General features: G+C 57.8%; 1 protein-coding gene across 6 annotated transcripts; it reads left to right on the plus strand.

Annotated features, from left to right (window-relative positions):
* The first annotated feature begins 713 nt into the window (after positions 1 to 713).
* ZNF335 (zinc finger protein 335) lies at positions 714 to 20,111 on the plus strand. 6 transcript variants are annotated; one of them, XM_057312495.1, is made up of 29 exons: positions 714 to 823; positions 1,500 to 1,750; positions 3,009 to 3,249; positions 4,087 to 4,164; positions 4,412 to 4,711; positions 4,802 to 4,936; positions 5,713 to 5,859; positions 5,933 to 6,031; positions 7,363 to 7,615; positions 7,697 to 7,874; positions 8,878 to 8,990; positions 9,849 to 9,867; positions 9,985 to 10,101; positions 10,179 to 10,255; positions 10,337 to 10,497; positions 11,212 to 11,444; positions 12,365 to 12,458; positions 12,562 to 12,656; positions 15,694 to 15,953; positions 16,914 to 17,025; positions 17,110 to 17,487; positions 18,277 to 18,419; positions 18,508 to 18,662; positions 18,749 to 18,852; positions 18,932 to 19,009; positions 19,205 to 19,288; positions 19,371 to 19,436; positions 19,522 to 19,603; positions 19,690 to 20,111. In XM_057312495.1, the coding sequence occupies exons 2-29, from the start codon at positions 1,550 to 1,552 to the stop codon at positions 19,815 to 19,817; spliced, it is 4,131 nt and encodes a 1,376-aa protein (XP_057168478.1). In that variant the 5' UTR covers positions 714 to 823; positions 1,500 to 1,549; the 3' UTR covers positions 19,818 to 20,111. The 6 variants fall into 6 exon arrangements, with proteins under 6 accessions (XP_057168478.1, XP_044241791.1, XP_026359416.1 ...); XM_044385856.3 differs by having other exon boundaries at positions 19,371 to 19,603; XM_026503631.4 differs by lacking the exon at positions 5,933 to 6,031.
* The last annotated feature ends 311 nt before the right edge of the window (positions 20,112 to 20,422 follow it).

The raw sequence follows: 20,422 nt of genomic DNA on the forward strand, positions 1-20,422 counted from the left end.
AGGGCTGCAGACCTTTCAGTACAGCTACACTGGTCTACACGGAGCAAAGGAGGCCTGTGGAGGATGTCTCGACCTCCAGGTCTACTAATGCAACAATTACGTATGAATAAAGTTCACGAACGGCCGGGCATTGACTCCTCTCCATTTCCCCGAATGCAGCCATCCGGACTTGCCTCCCGAGTGCCCTTATGTGACTTTGGACCAGCCACTTCCCACCTCCGGGCCTCAGTTTCCCCGTCTGTACAAGGACTATATGCTCCCCTCCTCCCAGGACACATCAAACCTAATTAGGAAGGATTCTATTAGGCTCGATAAAAGCATTTAAGTCATCGGTCATGAGCCAGGCAAAAGGACTAACAACGTTTATTCCTCTCCCGCCAAGTCAAAACCTCCCGGGCGCCGAACACCCTTAGGAGCTGTTCCGGGAGGGGCGTGGTCAGGCCACTGAGGGCCACGCCCCCAGACCGTGGGGCAGCCTTCACCGCGCCCAACCCTGCGGCCCAGGGAAGGGACCCAGCGGTGACGTCACATAACCACACCCAATGTAGCCCTCCGCCAGGAGAGAAAGTAGTCCCCAAACTATAGCGGATTCTGTCACCCATACTTAGCTACGTATAAAATCCTAGACTCTCTCCGGACTGGACCATGGTTCTGAGGCCTCAGGGCAACCTTCTGACACACCGGAAAGCTGTCTTTCTCTGGTTCGGCGTAGGAAGTAGTCCCGGCCTACGGTGAGCCGATGGGTCCCTCCGCAGCGGGGGGAAGAGGATGGCGACCTCGTCGATGCCGGAGTCGGAGAGGAGCGCGGCTACGAAAGCGTCAGGTGAGCACCGGGTAGAATCAGGTCGCCCCACTGCACCCTGCCGCGAAGTGGGGCCAGACTGCGGGGATAGCCGGCGGCGAGCTCCCGGGCCGGCGGGGCTGTCCGAACAGGGCCCCGGGGTCCCAGGCCCTTTAGTCGCTCTCGCACTTGCCTGAGCGGAAACCCGGCGCCGCCGCAAGATGGCGTCGGGCCTGGAGCGCAGGCAGCGCCGGGGACAGCCCCGGGTCGCCAGGCCCCGGGACCGTCGCTGTCAGCCCCCTCCGCATGGGAACCAGGGGAGGGGGGAGCGAGCCACTGACCCAGGGGGCCTGCGGGCTGTACCACCGACCCTGCACCCGGGGGGACTCGGGGGACCGAAGGGCTGAACCACTGAGCCCGGAGCGGGGTCTTAGAGCGAACCACGCTGCGGGAGTCATGGAGGAGAGACGAGGAGGGTCAAGATAACCGGCCATTGACCATCCTCCCGGGGACGGGGAGGGGCTCTAGACTGGGAGGTCAGCCTTCTCGGTCCTGTTTTCCCGAGGCTCCTGTCTCTGTACACGAGAAAGCCCTTCCCCGTCGGAGACTCAGTCATTGCACCTGCAAAATGGGCACAAGGGTGCAGCTGGGTGGGCCATGGCTGCCCGGGCCCGGGAGGAGGCCCACCTGTTCCAGCCCGCGTCACCTCTTCTCGCAGAGTGAACGATCCAGACTCTGCGCCTCCCTGTCAGGCGGCTCTCGGAGCCGATGGAGGAGAACGAGGTGGAGAGCAGTAGCGACGCGGCCCCTGGGCCTGGCCGGCCAGAGGAGCCCTCTGAGAGCGGTTTGGGCGTGGGCACCTCTGAAGCGGTGTCGGCCGACAGCAGCGACGCCGCGGCCGCTCCGGGGCCAGCCGAGGCCGACGACTCTGGCGTGGGGCAAAGCTCCGACCGCGGCAGCAGCTCTCTGGTATGGACCTTGCTGGCCGGCGTGGGTGGAGGCAGGGACCGCAGGCGGCATGCCTGGCAGCCAAGGGAAGCTGCCAGAAAGGCTGGCTTGTAACTAATATTTGTTTTTGGTTTACTGTGTGTCAGACACGGTGCCAAGCCCCTAACATGGATTTTCTCATTTAAGCCTCATACCTCGTAAGGCGTTTATCACTCTTTTGCACATCTTACGGGGAAGGAAACCGAGGCACAGAGAGCCGACAGAGCCAGGATTCAAACCTAAGCTGTGGTCTTACTCACTGTGCTACCCACTGTCCTCACTCTGTGAGATGCCCTGGTTCAAGTCTTGGCTCTGCCTCTGATTCACTGGGAGACCTCTTTGAGCCTCATTTTTCTGTCTGTAAAATGGAGCAGGAATATGTGCCTCAGAGGGAATACTCTTGGACACGTTCTGTAAAACTGTCATTTCTTCCTGGCTCTGCCATTCCTGGCTTTCTGATCTTGGACAAGCTACCCTACTTCTAGCACTCAGTTTTCTCATCTGTAAAGAGGGAATGATAAATATATCTGCCTCAGTAGGGTTTTTGTGAGGATTAAATTAATACATGCAAAGTAATACATGCAAAAAACAGAGCTCAGCACGTAGCAAGTATTTGGTAAATATTCGCCATTTCCATTGTTATTATCTGCGAGATAATGACTTCCAAGACATCCCGGTATAGTGCTGCCCAATGATGGACCCCCCTTTTGGGGTCCAAGGGTTTCGTTAATTCAGCAGAGATGGGCCTACCATGTGCCCAGCTTGTGCTGAAACCCTGGGCATACAGCAGGGGACAAGACAGGTGTGGGCCTGGTCCTTACGGAAAGTACAGTCTGACCTAGGAAACATTACACAACAGAGTGAACCATGATGAGGGGACACAGGCAACTGTAGGGCCAAGGACAGAGGTCCTGGTTTGGCCTGGGAGTCCGGCTTAGCTTCCTAGAAGAGGTACCAGTTAAACAGTGGCGAGAAGGCTGGATAGGCATTAGCAATGCTGCACCGCGAGGAAGCATTTCAGGCAGAGGCAAGAGCGAATTCAAAAGCCCAGTGAAAATAGCTCTGCCAGGCTGTTGTGTGGGTGTGGGGATGAAGGAGCCTCTTACCTGACCAGAGCCGGGGACCCTGGAACTTGTTCTCTGGTGGCTGTGTGACTAGCTCTATCTGGTGGGTGGCGGGCAACCTGCCCTGCCCCATCATGGCTCCTGAAATTCCTCTCTCTCTGTTTCCTGTCACCCAGGAGGAAGTATCTGAGAGCAGCTCCAGCACAGACCCCTTGCCCCACGGCTACCTGCCTGATTCATCTTCTGTGTCCCATGGGCCAGTGGCAGGAGTGACAGGTGGCCCCCCAGCCCTGGTGCACTCCAGCGCACTCCCAGACCCCAACATGCTGGTGTCTGACTGCACGGCTTCTTCCTCGGACCTGGGCTCAGCCATCGACAAGATCATCGAATCCACCATCGGGCCAGACTTAATTCCGAGTGAGTCCAGGAGAGGGCAGTGAGAGTCGGCCCATAGGGTTTTCCTGCGGGGGTCCAGCAGAATCAGCTGTGCAAACTTAGGCAAATAAGCCTACCACTCTAAGTGTGCCACATGGGAACAGTAGCCCCGTCTCGTAGTGGTAAATGAGGTGAAGATTTAATGAAACGGTGCAGTATAGTGCTTGGCATATGATAAACACTGAATAAACATAGAAACAATAAGACCTAACTTTGTACTGGGGTTTGCTCTAAGCACTTTACGTATAGCACCTCATTAATCCTCCCAGTGATCCCAAAAGATAGGTGCTATCATCCTCACAGTCTATGAGAAATCTGAGGTACAGAGGACCCACTGGGACCAGCAGGTATTGGGCCATGAGCTCAGATGGTCTACTCCGGAGTCCATACTCATGATTTGCCATACTGTACCCTCTATTATCAATGGTGTGTGTAAAGGCCATAGACTTTGAAAAGCCCTGGGGTGGTATGGGAAGCCAACCCTGAGAAAGTGGTGGAGGGGCTAGGCCTTGATCTTGGGGGAGTTTGGAGATGAGGAAGGGGACTCTCCAGGTTTTAGTGGTCAGAGGTGGAACACCTGGGGTAGCCATGGTATCTCTGTGACTGTAAGCCAGCTACTGGGCCAGCCTGTCACACCAGACCTCCCAGCAGCCCTGCTCTGGGTGGGGGTGTGCGGGCAGGGACAGGGTGCAAGTGAGGCTCGGGGGGTGGGGGGAGCAGCGCATCTGGATCATAGTTGGCTCAAGTAAGCCAGAATGAATGTGGACAGTGACAGTTGTCGTTGTCATTTGGGAATCCCCTCCCCACATCTTTGCCCAGGCTGTATCACCGTAACCAGTGCTGAGGATGGCGGGGCCGAGACGGCACGGTACCTGATCCTGCAGGGCCCAGACGACGGTAAGACCCCGGGCAGCAGACCCAGGGAGCCCTGCAGTGGGCGAGGGAGTCGGAGGGGGACGCTCTGCCACAAACTCACTGTGTGATCTTGGCAGGTTGTCTGCTTTCGGCCCCCGTTTCCCCACTGTCACTCTGGTGGGAAGTTGGGTTCTAGGATCCCTGGGCCTGCCTGGGAGGAGCAGCTGTCGCTCATGGCCCACCTTCCCCTCCACGTCCCCTCCCCTCTGATTCCTTCACCCACCCCCAGGTGCCCCCATGGCTTCGCCGATGTCCAGTTCCACCTTGGCCCACAGCCTGGCAGCCATCGAGGCCCTGGCTGACGGCCCCACATCCACGTGCCTAGAGCCACCAGAGGAGGCACGGGGTAGGCCCAGCTCCCCAGCGCAGCCGCCCCCGGGCTCTGGTGCTGAGGAGCCAGACCTGCAGAGCCTGGAGGCCATGATGGAGGTGGTGGTGGTCCAGCAGTTCAAGTGCAAGATGTGCCAGTACCGGAGCAGCACCAAGGCCACGCTGTTGCGCCACATGCGGGAGCGGCACTTCCGGCCAGGTGCACGGATAGCAGCCTGGCTGGCTGGGCTGCGCGGGTGGGGGTGGAGGGCTGAGAGCCAGACGTGGCAAGCTTCTCTGATCTTCGCAGCAGTAGCAACTGCAGCTGGGAAGAAGGGGCGTCTGCGGAAGTGGGGCACCTCAGCCAAGACCCAGGAGGAAGAGGGACCAGAGGAGGAAGACGACGATGACATCATCGATGCCGGCGCCATTGACGACCTAGAGGGTAGGCCACCGTGGCTCCCAGGCGTGCCACCGCCATACCCATCTCCAAATACTGAGCTCCCTCTGGCCCACGTGGAGGGCTGGGAAAGAGGAATCGGCACAGATTCAGCCATGCAGGTGCCTCCCGTATAAGACAGGAGTCGGGGCTCTGGGGTCAGGACCTCTGCGTGCAGTTGTGCAGGCTGTGCTTTACTAAAAAAGAGCACCTCATCTAAGAGGGCCACGTTCACATTTATCCAACAGAAATAGAAGACAAGCCACATGTGTGCTTTTTTTTGTAGCTGTATTTAAAAAGGTTAAAAGAGAAAATGAAGCTTAACCATAATTATCAGTGGGTTATTTTACTTTCTCTTCTTATACTAATTTTTTTGAAATCCAGTGTCTCTGTATAGACCAGGCATAAGTGCTCAACAGTTACGTGTGGCTAGTGGCTCCTGTACCGGAGAGCATCGTCATCAGAGTTTGTAGATTCAAATGTTTATTCCAGCAATTTTCTAACAATGGCTATAAATGTCTACAGGAAGGGGCATCTTTCTAGTTCACCTAGCGGTGCTGAGTTAGTGGTAGGAGTCAGGAAAGGTGCAGAGAAAGGATTGCAGGGGCTTGGAGAGAGGCGCTGAGTCAGCTAGGAGGAGGTCAGGAGGGCTTTCTGGAGGAGGCATCACTGGTCGGTGGGCTTGGAGAAGTAGGCAGGGATGCCTCTTCCCAGGGAAGCCGAGTCAGGGCTGAAAGGGCGGGTCCGGGACTGATGCCCACCTTTTCTTGCGGTCGCCACAGAGGACAGCGACTACAATCCGGCCGAGGATGAGCCCCGGGGCCGGCAGCTACGGCCCCAGCGCCCTACTCCTAGTACTCCAAGACCCCGAAGGAGACCTGGCCGGCCTCGGAAGCTGCCTCGCCTGGAGACCTCAGACCTCCCTGATGGTGAGAGTGGGTCGTAGGTGGGGCCGTGTGAGTGGGGCTGAGGGGTGGCCTCATTCCCTGCTTCCTCCTGTAGAGCCTTATGTGCCATGCAGGGCAGCACATATCACACCTGGGGGACCCGCAGGCCTCACAAAGGCCCAGCCCTCTCAGACCAAGCTTGCGAAACCCCGAGGTAAGAAGTGATACCTTGGCTTTGTGACAAGGCTCCTCAGTGGTAAGGTTTCACAGCACAGAAGTTTGAACGTTTATAGCCGAACAAAGATGAGTTTTGAGTATGATTAAAGTATGAGAACAAGTCTGAGGCCTGAAACTGTGTCCAGGGAGCACTGGCTTGGAGCATTACAGGCTACGGATTAGAAAGCCCCATGGGCATGATGGCTCTGCCACCTACTAGCTGTGTGACCCAGAGCCTGTGACTTTGTCCTTGAATCTCCTGTTCCCTTTATATGAATGGAGGTGATAGCACCTGCCTTTCAGGATTGCTTTAAGGTGTGAATACACACAAAAATACGTGGTAGTTGTTTTTGTATATGCAGTCTGGGGGAGATTATTACCTTTTTTTTTAGCATCCTTTTAAAAATAGCTTCTTGTTAAAATCTATATGGGAAAGCACGCACATCCTAAGTGCCCAGCTTAGGGAATGTTGACAAGGGGGATACACCTGTATAGCCAGCACCCCGTCAGGAAACAAGATGTCACCAGCATTGTCTAGATCGCTTTTCATTTTTTTTAAGGTTTTGTTTATTTATTTGAGAGAGAGCGACTGAGCAAGAGGGAGTACAAGCCAGGGGAGGGGTGGGGCAGAGAGGCAGAGGGAGAAGCAGGGAGCCCGGTGTGGGGCTCGATCCCAGGACCCCGGGATCATGACCTGAGCTGAAGGCAGATGTTTAACCGACTGAGCCACCCAGGCGCCCCTAGGTCCCGTTTCATTTTTAAAACGTTACATTGGAATACTGTTGATGTTTTTGAACACGTTCAGATTGTTCAGATTTCTAGAGGTCGTGAGTGTGTGCAGTGATGTGATGGCCCCTCTCTTCCTCCCGTCTGCCCTGCAGCCTACCTAGGGAAAGCCAATGTTAAAGTACCTGCTGTCACTCCCAGACTCTAGAATGTTCCTGTGAGGTCACTAGTGCAGCAGTTATTGTGTCCACTTGACAGGGAAAATGAGACTCAGGGCAGCAGCTTTGCCTGAGGACACGCGGAAGTCCTGCATCCGGGCTCAGCTAGCACGCGGGTCTCTCGACAGGGAGGTCCCAGCTCTCTTGCTGCTGCTGCGGACTGTCGGGTGGGAGTTGTGCTGTGCAAGCAGTGGGCCAGCTGCGGGATGGGCCTGCGTCCACGCTGCCCTCTAACTGTGGGCTGCCTGCGCCTGTCCTATGACCTGACATGCCCACTGGTGGTCTGTGACAGTGTTTGAGGGAGGCATTTTGTCCGGCCTCTAGCACACTTGTCCACACTTGTCCTGGTGTGTCCGTGGCTGATTTGGGACCATGTCCATGGCAGGTGTGGAAGGAGAGCCTCTAGTGAGTTCCCAGAGTGGACAGAGCCCTCCAGAGCCCCTGGACCCCGAGGCACCCAGCTCCTCGGGCCCAGGATGCCTGGTTGCCCTGGGCAAGGCCCACAGGGCCGCTGTGGACCCCGGCGTGAGCCAGTCAGACGTGGAGAACGCAGCCCCCTCCTGCCAGGATGAGCCTGCTGCCCCACCCCGCCGCCGGGGCCGACCCTCCAGGCGATTCCTAGGCAAGAAATACCGCAAGTATGTAGAGCAGGGATGAGGGTGGGGGAGATGGCCAGTGGCGCAGCCCCGCCAGACCTCTCCCCAATGCCTTCCTGGCAGGTATTACTACAAGTCCCCCAAACCGCTCCTGAGGCCCTTCCTGTGCCGCATCTGCGGCTCCCGCTTCCTGTCCCACGAGGACCTGCGCTTCCACGTCAACTCCCACGAGGCGGGGGACCCCCAGCTCTTCAGGTGCCTACAGTGTAGCTACCGTTCCCGCCGCTGGTCCTCGCTCAAGGTGCGCAGCATCGAGGGATGGGGGGCAGCACTGGGACGGAGGCAAGGGCTGGCAAACAGTGCCAAGAGGGAACGGAGCTCACAGGCCATCGTCCATTGCCTTCCTGCACCATTGCAGGATATGTTAAGTGATGTGCCGCTGGTACACTGGAGTTCAGATGTGGGTGCCGTGGGCAGTTGTGTAGGCTGCACACAGCGTAATGGTGTCATACCCTCAGCGGTGCTGTGCACCGTACAGACAGCAGAGATTTGCTTGATCACCACACACGTTGGCAGATGGCAGAACGGGTTCTCTCATTCAGTATGTTAGGAAGTTTTCCAGTAGATGGCAGTAATGTGTCTCAAGAAAGTGGTTCCTTTCTGTATCATTTACCCAAAAGTGCCAGTGGGCTTGCTGCAACCCTGAGCCATTTTTTATCCAGTACCCGGGCCTGGTAGGCATGCTCGAGTTTCAGGCTCACACAGCCCAAAGAGGTTGTAGGTATCAGTAGGCCCATTTTACTGACCCAGGAAACTGGCTTGGCTTGGCCGAAGTAAGGGAGTTGGCTGTCGTGGGCAGTAGGGGCTACCTGAAGCACAGGCCAGAGCCCCTGTGCTTTCTGCACACAGTACCTCCTCCCTCAGACAGGGCCCCGTGACCTGGAAGTTGTTCTCTGGAACCCTGCTGGGGGCGGGTTGTCCTGAGTGCAGTGGGGAGGGTGTAGGCCCTGGAGCCGTGCTGTCTGGGTTTGGCTCCAGGCTCCACCGTTCACAAAGTCACTCAGGGCTGAGGTCACTTCCCTCTGAGCCTCAGTTTCTGCGTCTGTCAGACGGTGAGCCAGCATGGGGCCTGGTGCAGAGGCGGTGCCCTTGCTGGGGGAGTCCCCCGCCCTGATAGGCTCTGGCCCTTGCAGCACTCCCTCGTTCTGGGAGCCTGCTCCCGCAGCAGCTCTAAGGCTGTGGGCACCGGGTGTGGGTGCAGGGGAGGCCAGCCCCAGCCCACTGTCCATTCCCCTCTGTCCTAGGAGCACATGTTCAATCACGTGGGCAGTAAGCCCTACAAATGTGACGAGTGCAGCTATACCAGCGTCTACCGGAAGGACGTGGTCCGGCACGCAGCCGTGCACAGTCGAGACCGGTCAGTGTGTACAGGCGGTGGGGGCGGGCCAGGGCGGGAAGTGGAGGCCCAGAACAACCATGTTGCCCCCTTACTGAGCACCTGCCCTGGGCCACCCCATTGGCAGCCATTACAGACAACAGAGAGATAAGGCCGTGCATCCCCGCTCACTTGGCTCAGGGCAGTAGCAGGGTCTAGAGGGCGCTTGCTGTGTCTCTTCCTGCCGTGGGCTTTGTAAGATGGGGACAGTCATTGTTCAGGGGATTAAAGGGAATTGTCTGCCTAAAGGAGCAGGAAATCATCTAAAGGTCTTGTAGACTCCCAGCTCTCAGAGCTCGGCCGAGCAGACATAGGACAGATGGGTGGAGGAACAAATCCTTAGGGGCCCTGCGATTGCTCACTGAGTTGGCATCAGATCCGCTGCTTCAGGAAGGAGGTCACTCCACTTGGGGTGCTGTGTGAGCAGAGGTTGGATACAGGAATCCATGAGATCAGTGACTTTCAAACTGTGCTTGTGGAAAAGCCTGCTCTCTGTGATGCTTATGGGTTTTCTTTTAAAAAGGCAGGGCAGGTGGTGGGGTGGGGGGTTAGGTTATGGACACTGGGTCGAACACCTGGTTCACGAACAGGACTTCTCAGGGCCTTCAAAATGTGCAGTTAATGTTGTGACAAAGGAAGAAGGCACCATTCTAGAATTTATTTACAGCATGCCTCTTAGCATTTCCTAGCAAACTCCACTTGGGGAAAGCCTGCTCTGAGAGAAGGGCTTGGTTGGGCAATAGGGACACGCACAACTGAGACTGGGCTCAGTCCACGTGGGAAGGTTTGAGGTGGGCTTGGGGAAGCAGTGGTCTGACTCCTATGCCTCTCTCCCTTCAGGAAGAAGAGGCCAGATCCGGTGAGTCTGGGGCCCTGGCCCAGGAAGGGAGCCTCCTCGGGGGCTGCTTGTGAGGGTGGGGCAGGAGGTGAGGTCTCACCCTCTCTCTTCATCTGGTCGCTTCCTGTCGCTTCCCAGGCCCCGAAGCTGAGCTCCTTCCCTTGCCCTGTGTGTGGCCGTGTCTACCCGATGCAGAAGAGACTCACGCAGCACATGAAGACACACAGCACCGAGAAGCCCCACATGTGTGACAAGGTGCTGGGGCCGAGGCCCGGGGGCAGGGGGAGGGCTCTCCCTGGCAGGCCCCGTCTAACTCACCCTGCCCCGCACAGTGCGGCAAGTCTTTTAAGAAGCGCTACACCTTTAAGATGCACCTGCTGACGCACATCCAGGCCGTGGCCAACCGCAGGTATGTCCCCGAGGAGGCCCGGGGGCTGGAGCGCCCCACCCCATCTGACTGCTGAGCTTTCCTCCCGCTCACCACCCCCAGGTTCAAGTGCGAGTTCTGTGAGTTTGTCTGTGAGGACAAGAAGGCGCTCCTGAACCACCAGCTGTCCCATGTCAGCGACAAGCCGTTCAAGTGCAGCTTTTGCCCCTACCGCACCTTCCGGGAGGACTTCCTGCTCTCCCACGTGGCTGTCAAGCACACAGGTTAGGCCGGCCCCGCCGCACCACAGTGAGCCCTTAGCTCGCCCTGCCCCCAGTCACAGGCTCAGCGCTGTCCTCTTCCTCCCCTTCTGCAACCCCAGCCCCACCTTGACAGCGGCCCTGGCTGCTCACTCGTGAGGGCCTCTCTCCTGGAGGTGTCACCCTCTCTCCTCAGCTCAGCCAGCTCTTCGCTGCATGGTCATGGGCCACCTCTCCCTGTCTGAGCCTTCCTTGGCTGTGAAAGGGGTCAGAAGTCCCTACCATGTGGTGGTTATACAAGTGAGCTCCGTTCCCTGAGCCCTGTCTGTGCTGGGTGCCGGACAGGAAGCGTGTTGACGGAGGCCCGGCCCTCACGCGTGCAGAAGGCGACAGAACCGTTGATTCTTTCTCCTCCTTGGTGCCCGTCCCTGTGATGGGCACACTGGGGGAGATTGGACACGCCAGGGGGCCAGGTTCCTGTCTACCTGGGGCAGGTGATTCATAAGAGAAGTGTGTGGTCTTGTGACGTGAAAAGATGACACTCCGAGGAAGGCTGGGAGTGCAGGAGGGGGCCCGGTTCCCGCCCGGCCCGGCCGCCCGCACGAACTGCAGCACATGCTTTCCCGAGCTGCGGCACGGAGCCCTGGCAGGGAGACGGCTGGCGAGGTCCTGGGCCCATGGAGGGCTTCCCGGGGTGGGGGGCGGGAAAGCCCAAGCATCGTCCTCCTGTGCCTACAGGGGCCAAGCCCTTCGCCTGCGAGTACTGCCACTTCAGCACACGGCACAAGAAGAACCTTCGCCTGCACGTGCGGTGCCGACACGCCAGCAGCTTCGAGGAGTGGGGGCGGCGCCACCCTGAGGAGCCCCCTTCCCGCCGCCGCCCCTTCTTCTCTCTGCAGCAGATTGAGGAGCTGAAGCAGCAGCACAGTGCAGCCCCTGGACCCCCCCCTGGCTCCCCGGGGCCTCCTGAGGTGAGCTCAGCCAAGCAGGTGGCAGACAGAAGGGGCTTGGGGGCATGGGCCAGGATGACCATGTCCTGTCACCTCTCCCGTCCCCGGCATCCTCATGGGCACACTGGGGACCACCAAATGGTCCCTGCCTCTCCGATTGTGGTAAAGAACAGATGAGATCACAGACCTGGCAGCCTTAAGCTCTGAGTAGGAGTGGCTTTCCAGTGCTAGGAATAGAGAATGAGATCTCAGTAGTTAACTGTGGTAATAGTTTATTATTCTCTCATATATGAGTCCAAAGGTCAGCAGCCCAGGGCTAGTTTGGCAACTCCCTGGTCAGTCTTCAGGGACCAAGCTCTCTCAATATTTTTTCCCAGCCATCCTAGGCATACGACTTCCATCTTTGTGGTTGCCTCATGGTCCAGTATAGCTGCAGGAGCTCCAGCCTTCTAGCCACATCCCAGGCAAGAAGCAGGAGGAAGGGATGGGAGAAAGGCAAAAAGGAAGCCTGCCATCTCCCCATCTGCCTTCCCCGTGAACTTAACCAGAAGCTCCTGCTTAGCCACAAGGCCACAGTTTACCTAGCTGCAAGGCAGGCCGAGAGTATAGGCTCATAGCTGAGTACATTGCCTCCCCCCCCCTTGCCCCGGAAGATCTACCGCTGAGTGCTGGTAGAACACAGACGGGCTCCGGCGTCAGGCTTGCGTTCAGATCGCAGTTCTGTTACTTACCAGCTGTGGAACCGTAGCCAGTCGCCTCACTTCTCTGAGCCTCGGTCAGTTCATCGGTAGCTTTGAGCTGAGAAAGACCTTGAGACGTAGTTGTGTGAAGATGAAACCAGCCAGCGGATGTAAAGCGCCTGACACGTAGGAGGCGCTTGGCAACCAGTGCTCGCAGCCCAGCTGCCCCCTCTCAGGCTTGGCCACATCCCCACCCCGCAGATCCCCCCAGAGGCAGCGCCTTTCCAGGCACCCGAGACCCCCCCACTGCTCTGTTCCGACACTCTTGGTGGCGCCACCATCATCTACCAGCAAGGTGAGCTCTGAGGGGGGTGGGCAGGGGCGGGGCTCATGCTGGGGCCCAGTGGAAGGATTGGGGGCGGTGGCCCGTGCTCAGGCTGAGGTCTCACCCAACCCAGGCGCCGAGGAGTCCACAGCGATGGCCACGCAGACGGCCTTGGACCTGCTGCTGAACATGAGCGCCCAGCGGGAGCTGGGGGGCACAGCCCTGCAGGTGAGCCGCCTGCCACCCGGGGCCGCCGCCTTGGGCGCCTCCTCCGCACTGGGCACAGAGTGGAGCGGAGGGCGAAGAGGCAGCGTGCCCTGCCCTGTGCCCTGCCCTCAGGGCACTCCCGCTTAGCCTGGAGATGGTCCGAAACCCCGGAGCAAACGCTTAGGAGGGGGCCCCCCGTGCCTGGGAGGTCAGAGGAGCTCCCCGTGAGCTCGGGTCCCCCGCCTCCTCTGCCAGGCCGAGCGGGTAGCACCGCTGCCCCTGCGGCTTGTGAGGCCCCGGTCCGGCGCAGGTGACCAGCTCTGCAGCCACTCTGTGCTGTGGGGCTGAGCCACCTTCCCAGCCAGCCCTGCGCGCTCATCCGGTGACACTTCCCACAGCTGGGAGGCTCCCAGGGCTGTCTCCCCTCCGGCCTCTTGCCCAGCAGATCCTCCCCCAGCTCGTCAGGACTTCTCCCTCCTCCCAGCCGCCTGGGGTCACTCTTAACCCCCCCCCCCCCCCCCGGCAGAGAGAGCTTTGTTAGCCCCTCCTGTCTCTGAGCCTCGTGAAAACATGTAGAATCTGTGTTGGAGATGATAAATTCCAAGAACTTGGATCAGTAACGTGCCACTGGGGGCTAGAGGACAGACAGAACTGGGGAGGAGGGAGCCTGGTGTCGGACCCGGAGAGCGTCTTACGGCTCCGGTGCTGCCTTTGGTGGTGTCGAGAGGTTGTACGGGCTCAGATAGTTGGATCAGCTTTTACAGTTTTTGCCTTTGATATCCTCCCTAGAAAGGCCTCCTTCACCCCAAGATTATATAAACATTCATTTGTATTTTCTTCTTAGGGTTTCATTTTTTTACACTTAAATCTTTCTTCCACCTGGAATTTATTTTAGGTGTATGCAGAAAGGTAGGGGACTAGCTTTACTTTTTTCTGCAAAAGTTACCCAGTGTAGTCTATGAAATAGTCTTCCCCGGGGGCTGGAAATGTCCACTTTATCACGTTCCAGATTCCCACGTATACGGACAAGTTCTGTTCTATTGCTCTGTCTGCTGTTCTCATGCCAGAACGTCATGCATTTTTTTTTTCTGATTACAAAAACATGTTTGTAAAAAAAACTAAAGTGAACATTAGGAAATGTTCTATACAGAAAGTAAAAGTTTCTAACATCCCTCCCCTCCCCCTTATCAATGGGCTAATAAGCATTTCTCCAGTTTTGTCCATGTACACACTAACACAGAAACACTGTGTTCCTTAAAAAATGGGATCACAGGGCCACCTGGGTGGCGCAGTCACTGAAGTGTCCGACTCATGGTTTCGGCTCAGATCGTGATCTCAGGGTCTTGAGATCGAGCCCAGCATTGGGCTTCATGTTCCACGCGGGGTCTCCTTGAGAGTCTCTCTGCTTCGGCCTCTGCCGCTCCCGCTTGCCCATGCATATGCTCTCTCCCCCTCAAATAAATAAATCTTCAAAAAAAAAATGGGATCACATGATTCCTGCTCATCCACAGCCCGCTTTTCTTCATTCGGCGGCATGTGAGGCGTGGTCTGGCCTGTGCATACAGACCTCCTCTCTCTGCTGTTCCCACGCTACGTCTCTGGGTCGTTCCAGCGTCCAGATGTAAGTTCGTGCAGTCCTTTATTGGTTGGTTGTTTCCAGTGTCTCTAATCAGAGGCAGTGCTTCAGTGCACATGTATTTCAGGTGCTCCTAAACATATTTTAGTTAAAAAAAAAAAAGCCTCCTAGAGGTAGAATTGGTGGGTCTGAAGGTATGAAGCCTCAGAGAGAGCTATGCTGGCTTATGTGACCAGAACTAGAGCGTGTCTCCCTACACCTGTGCCAACACGGGGCGCTAGGGGTCCCCAATCTTTATAAACCTCTGCCACGTAGTATAGTGCGTGATTTTTTTTAAAGTTTTTATTTAAGTAATCTCTGCACCCAGTCCACATAGGGCTCGAACTCCCAACCCCGAGATCAAGAGTTGCGTGTTCCTCTGAGCCAGCCAGCTGCCCCTCATGGTCTTAATGTGTAATGTTGTGACCATAAATGAGGTTGAACTACTTTCTGTATGTTCATAGACCGTTGGTTTCTTCTCTGACTTACCTGTTTGTGTCCTGTATCAGTTTTCCTATTAGTCTTTTTTTTAAGATTGATTGATTTATTTGAGAGAGAGCGTGCGTGCACGTGGGGCCGGGGGGTGCTGCAGAGGGAGAGGGAGAGAGAAACCTTAGCAGACTCCCCACTGAGCGTGCAGCCCGACCTGGGGTCCAGTCCCATGACCCCAAGATCACAATCCAAGCTGAAACCAAGCGTCGGCTGCTTAACCAGCTGCACTGCGCAGGGGCCCCTGTTGGTCTTTTTATTATCACTTCACAGACGCTCTTTGTAGATGAAGGAGACTCCCCTTTTCTCTCTCGTACGAAATGTTTAAATACCTCATTCCTTTGTTTTCTGATTTCAGTTTATAGTTTGTTTTGCTGATTAGAAAAAAATCTTCCCACCCCAGATCGTAAAAATACTTATCTACATTTTCTCTTCGTATTTTTAGTTTTTTTATTATTATGTTTCAGTCTTTAACCCATTTGAAGCAGACTTTGGAGTAAGACATGAAGTCAAGCTCTTTTTTTCTTACATGGTTTGCCACTTGTCCCTTTCCCCTAGGATTTCTCAGTCTTGGCCTTCTTCGTTGTGGGAGCTGTGCTCTTCACTGCGGGGCGGTTAGCCTCATCCCTGACAGATAACCCCAAGGGGCCAGTACCACGCCCCCCCTCCAAGCGTGATGACCAGCGGCTGTCTCCAGACATTGCCCAGCTGCCCCTGGGGGGCAGTATCGTGCCACCGTGGTCTTGTTAAGTTTATTTCCAGTTGCTGGGTGGGGCTGGGAGAGCCAGAGCGTGCTTTAGAAAGCGCACACACTGGGGGTTGCACAAATGAGTGGCGGCAGCACTGGGTCGCCCCAGTGGGGCCAAGCTTTGAGGCCCCGAGGTAGAGAAGGGCCCTGAACACCAGCCCCTCGGCTCCAGATCCTGCTCCTGATGCCCACCGGGTCCATTACAGGTGGCCGTGGTGAAGTCAGAGGACGTGGAAGCAGAGTTAGCGTCCCCTGGGGGGCAGCCTTCCCCAGCAGGTGCCACTCCGCAAGTGGTAACCCTCCATGTGGCAGAGCCAGGGGCCAGTGTGGCCGCAGAGAGCCAGCTGGGCGCCCCTGACCTGCAGCAGATCACCCTGGCACCTGGGCCGTTTGGTGGAACTGGCTACAGCGTCATCACAGCACCCCCCATGGAAGAGGGGACATCAGTTCCTGGCACGCCTTACAGGTGAGACCTGCTTGCCCGCAAGGCCCCCTTCGGTCACTGATAGGTGTGCCGGGAGCCCTCAGATAAGGGCCTGCCCACCCGAGCCTAGTTGGCAGGAGGCAAAATCCTAATACATGTAACTTAATTAGCCACAGGAGTCATATCTTTCTCGGGGGGTTGGAAGCTACCATTTTTTGGCCACTTAGATGTTCCAGGCACTGGACGTTCAGGAACTCACCTAACCCATTCTCGTGAGATCCATGTCTCTCTCGTTTTACAAGCAAGGAAGTAAGCCAGGGACATTGAGTGACTTGCCTAAAGTCAGACAAGCAGTAAGTGAGGAGTCGACCCTTTGGTTCTGAAGTCACGTGCTCTTTGTTCTGGGTGATCCCTGAGGGGTTGTCCAGTTCTGAGCTTCGTGGCAAGCTCAGGCTCCTTGCTGGCATGGAGGCCTGGCAGCTGCCCTCGGCTTTCTCTACACTGAGCAAGTTTGGGGTAGAAATATTTGTACGCTCACGGACGGTGGTCTGAGAAAGCCCTTCATCCAAGCACCAAAGTGCCACAGTGCACAGCTAGGATGGGAGACCGGATCCCCGGGCGGCCAGCGGGCAGCCCAGTCTCCGTGTGTGCCGTCTGCTTTTGGTCCCGGAGTACTTGCCGGTCCTGGGCTGGAGCCCTGGGGCTCTCCGCCTCACTGCTGCCCCGGCCCGCCCTTCAAGATCGCCGGGGGACTACTGTTGAGCGGGACCGTACATTGGACCTGCGGTCACCATTTATGGAAGAGACCCTGAGATTCAGCTGGAAAAGGGCAGAGCCAGAATTCAAACCAGGGAGTCCACCTGTGGTGGCAGTCACCTCTCAGTTGATGACTTTCTTGGGGAAGGCAGTCACCTCTCAGTTGATGACTTTCTTGGGGAAGGGGACTCCTGGGGCCTTATATCCCCTCTTAGAACTCACTCCTCCCCTCTCTGGTGTCCACAGCGAGGAGCCCCCAGGGGAGGCAGCCCAGGCTGTGGTTGTGAGCGATGCCCTGAAAGAAGCCGGCACCCACTACATCATGGCAGCGGATGGGACCCAGCTGCACCACATCGAGGTGAGGCTCGGGGTACCAACCCCTCCCCCATTTTCCGGCCTTCCCCCATCCTCCTCAGTACCTCATGCTCCCCCATCTCTACAGCTGACTGCGGATGGCTCCATCTCCTTCCCAAGTCCGGATTCTCTGGCCTCTGGGACCAAGTGGCCCCTGCTACAGTGTGGGGGGCTGCCTAGAGATGGCCCTGAGCCCCCATCTCCAGCCAGGACACACCGGGTGGGAGACCCCCAGGGCTCTGCCTCCCCACCTCCTGCGGCCAGCAAATCCCTGAGCCTGGGAGTACCGCCATCGCCGCCGTCGTCCGCAGCCACAGCGTCATCCAAGAAGTTTTCCTGCAAGATCTGTGCTGAGGCCTTCCCTGGCCGAGCCGAAATGGAGAGTCACAAACGGGCCCACGCCGGGCCTAGTGCCTTCAAGTGCCCCGACTGCCCCTTCAGTGCCCGCCAGTGGCCCGAAGTCCGGGTAGGTGCTGCCCCTGTGCCTCCCCTGGCACTCATTTGGCCACTTGTTTGTGTAACAGACCTTAACTGAACAGCCTGAGCCAGACTCTCTCCCCCTTCTAGGGTCAGAGAGGACTCCGTGAGGTCTCAGCATTCAGGGAGCTCAGTCTGGTGGGGAACCCATCCAGACGGGCAGGGTGACTCATGCCCAGCGGTGTCCTGGGGTGAACAGAGTGCAGATGGCAGAGCAGACAGGGAACAGGTCGTGTGGACTTGGGGTGCTGGCCGCCCTGGGCCTGGAGGGGCAGAGGTGCAGGTGCGGTGGCAGGAGGCGTGCTTAGGGAAATGCAAGTTGTCTGAGATAGGGAGGGCGCAGGGTACGGGGAAGCTGGTGGAGACAGTGTGGAGAAGGTGAGGAAGGCCAGGTTCTGGGCAGGAGTCCTTCCCCCAAGGATTACCGTTTCCAGATGCCACTGTGCACTGAATCCTCACAGCAGCTCACTGAGGGGAGCAGGGCCCAGACCCTAAAACGTCGGGGCTGGAAGAGCCCTTCGGAGGTTCCCTCATCTGAACCTGTATCTTGCATTTACACCAGGGTAAACCGAGTCTGGGAGCAGGGACAGGATTCTCTAAGTGACCTAACGATGGGGCCTGGGACTTGTTCCTGTCTCCGCACACAGCAGCACCAGGTCTTGGTCTGCTTTATACTTTACGTGGCTCCTCTCCACCTGAGGATGTGCCCTGCCAGCTCTGTCCGTGAGGTGCTGTGTGTGGTCCCCCAGCCAGCGCTCCGACTCTGCCCCTTCTCCAGGCCCACATGGCGCAGCACTCGAGCCTGCGGCCCCACCAGTGCAGCCAGTGTAGCTTTGCCTCCAAGAACAAGAAGGACCTGCGACGGCACATGCTGACCCACACCAACGAGAAGCCCTTTGCGTGCCACCTCTGCGGGCAGCGGTGAGGCTGGGGCCAGGCGGGTGGGGGCTGCAGGGCATGCGTGATGGGGCCACCCCTGAGCCTTCTCCCCCACCCCGCCCCCCTTCAGTTTCAACCGGAATGGGCATCTCAAGTTCCACATCCAGCGGCTGCATAGTCCTGACGGGAGAAAGACAGGGACACCGACAGCCCGGACCCCAGCCCGGACCCCCACTCAGACCATCATCCTGAACAGTGACGACGAGACGCTGGCCACACTGCATAGTGAGTTGCGCCTGGGGGACCAGGGCGGGGGGCCAGGGCGTGTCAGTCCCGAGTCTCTGTGTGAGCACCCTCCCCTCTCTGCCCAGCTGCACTCCAGTCCAGCCACGGGGTCCTGGGCCCAGAGCGGCTGCAGCAGGCCCTGGGCCAGGAACACATTATTGTGGCCCAAGAGCAGACAGTGACCAATCAGGTAAGCTCCTGGGCTGGGAGGTCACAGGCTGGGGTGGGAGCACACAGAACTGAGGCTAGAGCTGGCTTGGTCCTGGCAGGAAGAAGCCACCTATATTCAAGAGATCACCACTGCGGACGGCCAGACAGTACAGCATCTGGTGACCTCCGACAACCAGGTGAGCACCTCTGCCAGCACTGCCCTCCCTCCACCTGCCTAGGCCCGCTTCGGGGAGGAACTGCACTTTCCAAACCACCTCTCCCTGGGTCCGTGCTTGCAGCTGCCGTCGAAAGTGGGTGTCCCCGGCCCCCTGCTCAGTCTTCCTCGCTGAGCTCCTGGCCTCAGCACCTGCCTCTGCTCCACTCTTCTCCAGGTACAGTACATCATCTCCCAGGATGGGGTCCAGCACCTGCTCCCCCAGGAATACGTGGTGGTTCCAGAGGGCCATCATATCCAGGTAGGTCAGGCCTGGGCAGCGGTGGGGAGGAGGCGAGGACCGTATAGCCTCCCCGCTCATCATGTTGCCTTCCTCCCTCCAGGTACAGGAAGGCCAGATCACACACATCCAGTACGAACAAGGGGCCCCTTTCCTTCAGGAGTCCCAGGTAGGGCCTTTGGGGGGGAGCAGATGGAGCTGGGGCACAGGCAGAGCTCCTCCAAGGCCATATCTCATTAGCTTCTCCACTCTAGATCCAGTATGTGCCTGTGTCCCCAGGCCAGCAGCTGGTCACACAGGCCCAACTGGAGGCTGCTGCACACTCAGCTGTCACAGGTATGGGGCGGGAGCCTGATGACCATGGGGACCCAGGCCTAGCTTCTGGGGCCTGAGGCTCACCGTCCTCTCCCCTCCCCCGGCAGCCGTGGCCGATGCCGCCATGGCCCAAGCCCAGGGCCTGTTCGGCGCAGAAGAGGCGGTGCCTGAACACATCCAACAGCTGCAGCACCAGGGCATCGAGTACGACGTCATCACCCTGACCGATGACTGAGCCCCACGGGCCCAACGCAGACCGTGGATATGGGGGGCCAGCCGCGCTGGGGGTGGGGGAGGACCCCCTGGGACTCACCTCCCTATTCCACCTAGGGTCTCCAGACACTGAGCAGCCAGTATCCTGTCACTCTAAGAGAGCCGGACCTGTGCTGCTGGGTTTAGGGGGCAACCGTGGGCCCCAGCCAGGACATGCTGGGTGCCCTAGCCTGCAGGCAGGCTTTGGGGAGAGAAATTTATTTTTGTTTGGATGGACCCACTGGCCCCTCAGTCTCAATAAAGGGACCAGAGTCCAGTCCTGACCATCTTACTGTTGTCCGCAAGGACTTGGGAAATGGAAGGAAGGAAGAGCCTGTTACAGCTCACGAGAGCTGCCTAGCCCCACAGTGTGGCCCGCCCTGCCTAAGTGTGGGGCAGGGCAGGCCCGTAGGGCAGAGGCCTGATACTGGGAGAGATGGCTGACTGGTAAGAACCCCCTTGAGCACCTTCAGACTTCCTCCCCCTCTCCTGGGCCCCAGAAGAACATCTGTTCCATGCCTAGAGATCCTCAGAGGGTCGCACTGTCAGCAGCTATTGGCATGGAGACCATATCCCAAAACCCATGGT

Source organism: Ursus arctos, unplaced genomic scaffold (assembly GCF_023065955.2).
Source record: "Ursus arctos isolate Adak ecotype North America unplaced genomic scaffold, UrsArc2.0 scaffold_16, whole genome shotgun sequence".
Taxonomy (NCBI): Eukaryota; Metazoa; Chordata; class Mammalia; order Carnivora; family Ursidae; genus Ursus; species Ursus arctos.

What these genes read in the sequence shown, in the direction of transcription:
- ZNF335 (XM_044385856.3), top strand. Translation starts at nt 1,550, where the DNA reads ATGGAGGAGAACGAGGTGGAGAGCAGTAGCGACGCGGCCCCTGGGCCT. An exon ending in CGGGCCAGACTTAATTCCGA is followed by an intron (nt 3,250 to 4,086) that starts GTGAGTCCAGGA and finishes ATCTTTGCCCAG; the next exon opens with GCTGTATCACCGTAACCAGT. An exon ending in GCCGCTGGTCCTCGCTCAAG is followed by an intron (nt 7,875 to 8,877) that starts GTGCGCAGCATC and finishes CCTCTGTCCTAG; the next exon opens with GAGCACATGTTCAATCACGT.